This window comes from Priapulus caudatus, unplaced genomic scaffold (genome assembly GCF_000485595.1).
Source record: "Priapulus caudatus unplaced genomic scaffold, Priapulus_caudatus-5.0.1 Scaffold100, whole genome shotgun sequence".
NCBI lineage: Eukaryota > Metazoa > Priapulida > Priapulimorpha > Priapulimorphida > Priapulidae > Priapulus > Priapulus caudatus.
Window position 1 is genome coordinate 289,186 of NW_014577161.1, and position 6,916 is coordinate 296,101.

General features: G+C 40.5%; 1 protein-coding gene across 1 annotated transcript in view; it reads left to right on the forward strand.

Annotated features, from left to right (window-relative positions):
- LOC106805105 (inactive phospholipase C-like protein 2) overlaps positions 1 to 6,916 on the forward strand; it is a gene marked incomplete in the record, with an annotated part of 92,614 nt that overhangs the window by 65,512 nt on the left and 20,186 nt on the right. The window contains 1 exon segment of the mRNA XM_014806584.1: positions 2,314 to 2,377. Coding sequence (XP_014662070.1) covers positions 2,314 to 2,377 — 64 coding nt within the window.

Here is a 6,916-nt window from a genome sequence, read left to right on the forward strand (position 1 = left end):
GTGTGGTCGCATGGTACCGAGAGCAAGACAAATCTAAAACCTGCCAGCACGCCTTTTTAATCAAAGCTAGTTGGCAAAGACAGTGTACCCGATTGAAAACTGAGGGCAGCTTAACAAACAATGAGCTTTCAGACCACACTGTACCCGTGCCACCTAATTGTTCAACCTGTATTAACTGGCATACATCAGATTTGGAACCAGCTGGTTTGAATTGTGGAGAAATTGTTAAAACATGTTATATATGTCCCTGAACATAGCCCAGACTAGTCACGTTGGGAATTGCCGCTATCGCGTAAAAAGAAAAACCATGAAAAGTTCATATCTCAAGAACTACACTAGATGGAGTAATGGTATTGGTACCAAAATGTCCGCAATACCCAAGTTTATATACATGTTCCATACATACTTGGGGTCTAAATACAATATTGTCGCCGTTATTCACAAAAAAGTGTATTTTCTGGTGGCCATGTTGGATTAGAAAAAAATGCTCAACACATACGAGCTGGCATACATCGGATTTGGCATCAGCACATAAACATTGACAAGAAACAGCAAAAAAACATTATATATGTCGAAAAACAAGCTTACACTATTATGACCATTACGCCTAGCCTGGACTAATAGCGTGCTTAATTCCTTCTCTACGCACGGCGACTGCGATCTCAAAGACACCGTGACAGTGTGTCGATGGATAGCCTTATCAAGATGTCGATGAAAAATATTAACGCTAAGCTACGAAGTAATCGTGCCAAGCGCTGTTGCCTCCGAACATCCTAGTTCATCGTTAGCCGAACATGGCCGTATACGATCCGAAAACAAACATCAGGTCTCCGTACTCTTGCCCGCTACCGAGATAAGAGCTACGCACTGCTTCTGTGTATGTGCTTTGCGTTGGCGTGATATTGTTTACACACTGGGTGCAGTTCCCGGAGCAGCCCTCGAGTGCGGTGTGACCTGGGACCGTGCCATATATATATATCTATCTATATATATATATATATATCGAAATATATATATATAGATATATCAATCACTTACTACGACTCATTTTATAGGTCACCGTGTTATGATACACCTCCTTGCGAGAGACCGAGACGCCTTAATCAAATACTCAGACACTCTCTATAATTCCCACGTTGTCGTAATCAATGTCTCAGATTCTCAGATTCAGCGTGTCCGGTGTTGTGTGCGGGGGTAGGGGTTGTTGTCGTCGTCATACGATTATTACTCTCAACATTAACGTAGCTAATGTTAACTCCTGAGAGCTATATCATCTATTAACGCTTGTCCTAAAGGATTTGCTTGTTAGCGTTGTCTGGGCAGCGACCCTCCCCCCTCGCTCGCGCTTAGGGTGGCACGCATGCGCGCAGGCGGTCGTCTTCGCACGCGCAGCTGGTGCCAAGCGAGTCTCTATTTACACGAGCTTCCTATGGGAGGGAAGTAGGCTTCAGTGTTAAATTGACTGTCACGAATTTTCTAGGGTAAAATTTGTAAATTTTTGTTGCAATTTTTTTACATTAAAAGTAAGAACTAACGGGACTAAACGTATCGTCAAATTCTTACCTGATAAGATTGTTTCTCAACTAGTTAAAAATTAAAAAAAAACCTGAACGATTTGATATTATGTTCCTGATTGCTTGAGTCACGAGTGTATGTTCACATCGATACAAATAATAGTAAACATAGAGAAGTATAATGCAGGCAATTTAACGCATAAAAAACGTGAATCAGAATTACTTACTATTTACTGTGAAAAAAGTGGCAAATATTTTTTTAAATTTTTACTATTTACGGTGACGTAATCACTTTTTAAGCGCGCCATTTCTTTCTTCGCCCTCTCGAGCTGCACGCGTAAACCGCCATCTGACGAGCTGATTGCCGCTAAATTGCGACTCGGGAAATATTGACTTTACCTTATACATCTGTATACGGTCGCCAGAGATTGTGTATATATATAGCCATCCACGATCGCAGGTGGTTGGTTTCTAAGTAGTTCGGCAGAGAACGTTGGACGAAGTAATGTGAAGGGATGGGAGGGAAGAGGAGCGGAGATTAAATTATATGTAAATAAATAAATACATAAATATATATATCTATATATATATATATAGATATATATTAGAAGTATACAAATGAGAATTTTTATTCACACGTTTATATTCGGGCGTTGCGTGTGGAGATTACAATAGCTTTGATGCGCTACCGCGCACAGCAGCAGCAATAAATCAATAGTGCAATAAATAGCAGAGAAGTCATCGGTTAGTCATGGAAACGTCGATGTAACCTGCGAACCTTTCTTTTGTTATGTTACAGATACGCTAGCAATGATTTCATGACCGTCGATGATCTGATGTTGTTTTTGGAAGCCGAACAAGGGGTGAGTATGATGCTCTCCATAGTTTCGTCTATTGCCTCGTTATAGATAGTTACAGACAGTCGTGCAGCGAACGCATCATGTTTCCTTACGTGTTGTGTGAGTTAATTAGCACGACGGGAGTGGGCTTGTGCTTTTAGCATAATCATTATACATGTATATGCGAGCGCTAATTAATGTAAGCTTGTATATATCATGTGACATTAATTGTTTACTCCATTTTCGGAGAGAATCAGTTGGCTGATGAGGCTTGTAGGCACTGTAAAGAGTCAACCAACGGATTCTCGAGGTTTTGATTCGGTTGATGACCTGTCGTCTTCTTGAAGAAGCGTAAAGCGTTATTTAGAAGAAGCGTAAAACGTGATTGACACCGATGTGCGAAGAGTAACTTTGCGATATATTGTCCGCAATAGGCTATTGCAACACCTATAGTGAGACCTACCGTCTGGAATCTATTTTGCCTGTTCTGTGCAAGAATTTTGTGCATAAAAATATTTTTATCAGATAGACTCACGGCAAAGGGACTTCTTTTTTCAAACCTTGCGTGCCTAGGTTCACAAAGCGCAGACACCGCAGAGAGGGATTGAGATTTTCCTAATCGGAGGAGTATTCGGAATTTAGACTTGGCTTAGACTAGAGGGGGTAGAACCAGGCGTTGAGGTGACCGATGTAGAGTAGTTACTTAACAAGGAGACTCCCAGGAAGTGCCACCGCTGCGTAGACGGAACGGAATACCTGTTTCACGTTATTTTTCTATTTCACGAGTTTCCGGAAGGGCTTTGCATCCCCAGCTGCGGGGTTCTGACAGATATGGCCGTCTAAAACATAGTTACGATTTATTTGCGAGTTAGGGTTTTTTTCGTGCTAGTATCTGGACCAGCTAGAGGGAGAATTGAAGAGTGTAGTCCTTTTTACCCAAGTGGTTTCTCTTCCTCGTGGCTTTTCGCAAGAAGGTCGATAACCAAGGATCAGAGGGCTTAATTGTTGCAAACGGTCTTGCGGGAGACAAATAAGTTAGCATGTAGTTCGATTTAAGTGACATCTGAGAAGGGTCGCTGGCGAAGAAACTGTTATTTAACTGAGCGAAATAGTAAGAAGGAGCCTCCTTGTTAGCCTTATCAAACCAGAAAATCTCGACCCAATTGAGTACCTAAATTGTGCGATTTGACTGGCGAGAGTGCAATTTCAAAAATTACACAGTCGTTGTCGCTAGCACAGAGACAGAGGAAACCACATTTGGGAAATTTGTAAATACCAAATTTAAGATGCTGCCACAAGATTTGGTGCGCCGAGTAGGGTGAGTAACTAGCTGAGGCAAGGAATGTTCAGCACATGGGTTCAACAGCTTATTACACATATGAGTGCCTCGTTGGTCAGTGACTGAAGGTGACTACCAATCGATTGATGGAAGGTTAAAGTAATTGGCGATAATTGGTGAAAATCTCGTTATAATAGGAGAAATACTGGTATACAGAGGTCGCAATCCCCGTCAATTGGTCGCGCGGTGGCCGGTGTCCAAACATAGAGGCTCCAAGCATAGAGACCAGGGGCCCGTTGTCAGAAACAAAATTAGTCTTAACATTAGTCTTAACATTAACTTCCACTCGTTAACCGTTGACAGAAACATCGTAATGTTACGAGAACGAAAAATCCTCGCAAATATCCTCTTAACATTAGGAGAGCCCAGACCCTCTCGTAACTTTAATATTAAGTTGAAAATAACACATTTACAATACGAATTACAATTATAGTGATATTATATTTTATAATAATGAATAAAATGTGTTTTTCTTGAAAAACACGTCAAAATCATTAATTATCTACCTCTAATAAAACAAAACAATATATTTACAAATGGCGTATGGTATTTGTTCTCTTGTTTTAACTACTTTGCCACTTTGCCACGACTCTCGCACTCTCCCGTCTCGTGTTACAGTGTGAGAATTTGTCTTGTTGTGCAGAATAAATTAATGACCACGTCGTATTTCATCAAATATTATTTACATGCCATCATAATATGCATAAATAACTGTGATGTATACGTACAATAAATGTGTATGAATTTGAATTTTGTGATCGATTCTCATCCAATCAGCAGCCTTGTGATGAAGTTCCTGTTATCGTAAGTTTTCTAATAGCTGAGATGTGTTTCTATCAACGCTCCTCTCGTAACATTAACATTAGTCGTAAGTGTTATCGTAGCATTAACATAGCATTAACTTTACGATGTTTCTGACAACGGCCCCCAGAGTTTAGAGTTTATAACATTATATTTAAAGCCGCACAATGCGCATCCAAACGCTAATTTCTCCAGTACTAGACTAGCAAATACTTCGTGTCATGCATAATCACACTACCTTATGACAAAATAAACTCTAGTTCCTCCCATTTCACTGCGCGTTGTCTTATAAAAGGTATTTGAAAATACCTCCAATGTTGTTCGAATTCTCCGATGTTGTTGACACCTTCGCGTTGCCCTGCCAAGCAACCGCACAGCGGTGCTGCGGTACAGCGGTACGGGTGTAGCAAAGATAAAAACATGTGACGTCACCTCACCACTTCGAGGCTAAATTGTTTGGCAAACAGTCGGCGTTTGCGCCAGAATGGCAGTTTTCTCACGTCTTTCTTGTGGGTTTTAAGCAAACGCGCAGTGAAATGGGAGCAGCTAGAGTTTATTTTGTCATAAGGTAGTGTGATTATGCAAGACACGAAGTATTTGCTAGTCTAGTACTGGAGAAATTAGCGTTTGGATGCGCATAGTGCGACTTTAACCCGAAGGAGCGTGGCCACTTTATATCATATATATCATATATTATATATATATATATATATATATATATATATCACATATTATATCATATTATCATCAAAAGACGTTAATGAAGAACAACAAAGACTTGTTAGCAGCAATAAAGACGCCACCACCAGAACAGTTCCGATTCCTCCGGTTTATGGCATCTTGGGAAAACCCCGATTTTGTCCCGGTTGCCGGTAACACACGGAGACGCGAAAGAAAAGTAACAAGAAGAGTAGAAGAGTATAACAACACTCGTACAAGAGCAATGCTAATCAGTTTAATTAAGGTACAGAAGATTAGGTTACTATCGTAATAGCCTACCTGTAGTGCAAATATTCTGAAGAAAATAATAAAAGCGAGTTTAGATAGTAAGTTAAACACACCGGTACGCTGTATGTGAAAAAGTTGGAGATTTACTATAACCGATACCCAGCGATACATTTTCCGCTAAAAAGTAAAGCTAAAATGGGTGCCTGAGCAAAACATGAACAATACTAAAACTAACACGCTATCACATCAAAAACACCAGTGCATTCGGTGTTTTAAAACCGAAATAAAAATAAAAATAATAATAAAAATAAAATAATAAAATAATAATAATAAAATAATAATAAAATAAAATAATAATAATAATAATATAAATAAAATAATAATATAATAATAATAAAATTAATAAAATAATAATAAAATAAAAATAAAATAAAAATAATGCCAAACTTCGACCGAGTTAGAACGCGTATAAATGCAGCTTAAAATCTTTAAAAGAATTGGCTAGCAGCAGCTTAAGATAAACCCCTATAGAGAGCTGATTTATAAACTTTGAAATGCATATGAAGTAAATTTTGAATGAACGGCCGGCCAGGACTGGTTGTTTTGCAAACTAGATTCATCAATTCACAAAGCTTGTGCTGAACGTGGCATTTTAGGGACATTGCCGATTACATTACATTAGCCACCACCGTTAAGGCACATCACAAATCTGCGTGAGGGACAATTGCGTGCATGCGTGCGTTGCGTGTGTGCGTGCATGTATGCGTGCGTGCGTACGTGCGTGCGTGTGTGCGTGCATGTATGCGTGCGTGCGTGCGCGTGTGTGCGCGCGCGTTGCATCACCGATTGCGATACGTGTGATAACTGTAACCGTAAGAGGCAGAGAGTAAAAGTATAGCCGAGTGGCAGTAAGATTATAGCGTGCCGGCGGCTGCGACGGCACTTCCAAAGATGGCGTATCGAGTTGATTCGCGAAAGGCAATCAGGGAAACTGCCGTCTATAGGTGCGTGATGTGTGCTATGAGACGCCAGGAGCACCTACATTACGCAACGAACTAGCGGCGGGTGCATTTATTTCCTGGGGTTGAGCGTTTAGTTGTGCGGACAGAGTCAAGTTTCGTCAATACGCATTGTGAGTACCCGATGCAAAGCGCGAGTGTATATATCTCCGCTGACCGGCAGACAGAATACCAGCGAGCGAGAAGCGAGCGAGTTACGAGTACATATATACATCTGAGCTACGTGCAAACTGTGCGTGATAATAATAATACCTTTCGTTCGACCTCGATATATATGTGCAGCAAGACAGTAGACCCACAGCTCAGAGTCGCGGCGGCGGCTTTACAGTGGCACACGGCCCGCGTCACAGGCACTTGAAGCGTTTCAATAAAATATAATGCTAAATAAATACGAAATCTAATACTAGTACTACAAAATTCTTAATGTCTCTATACTCTCTTTCACCTATTATTGCC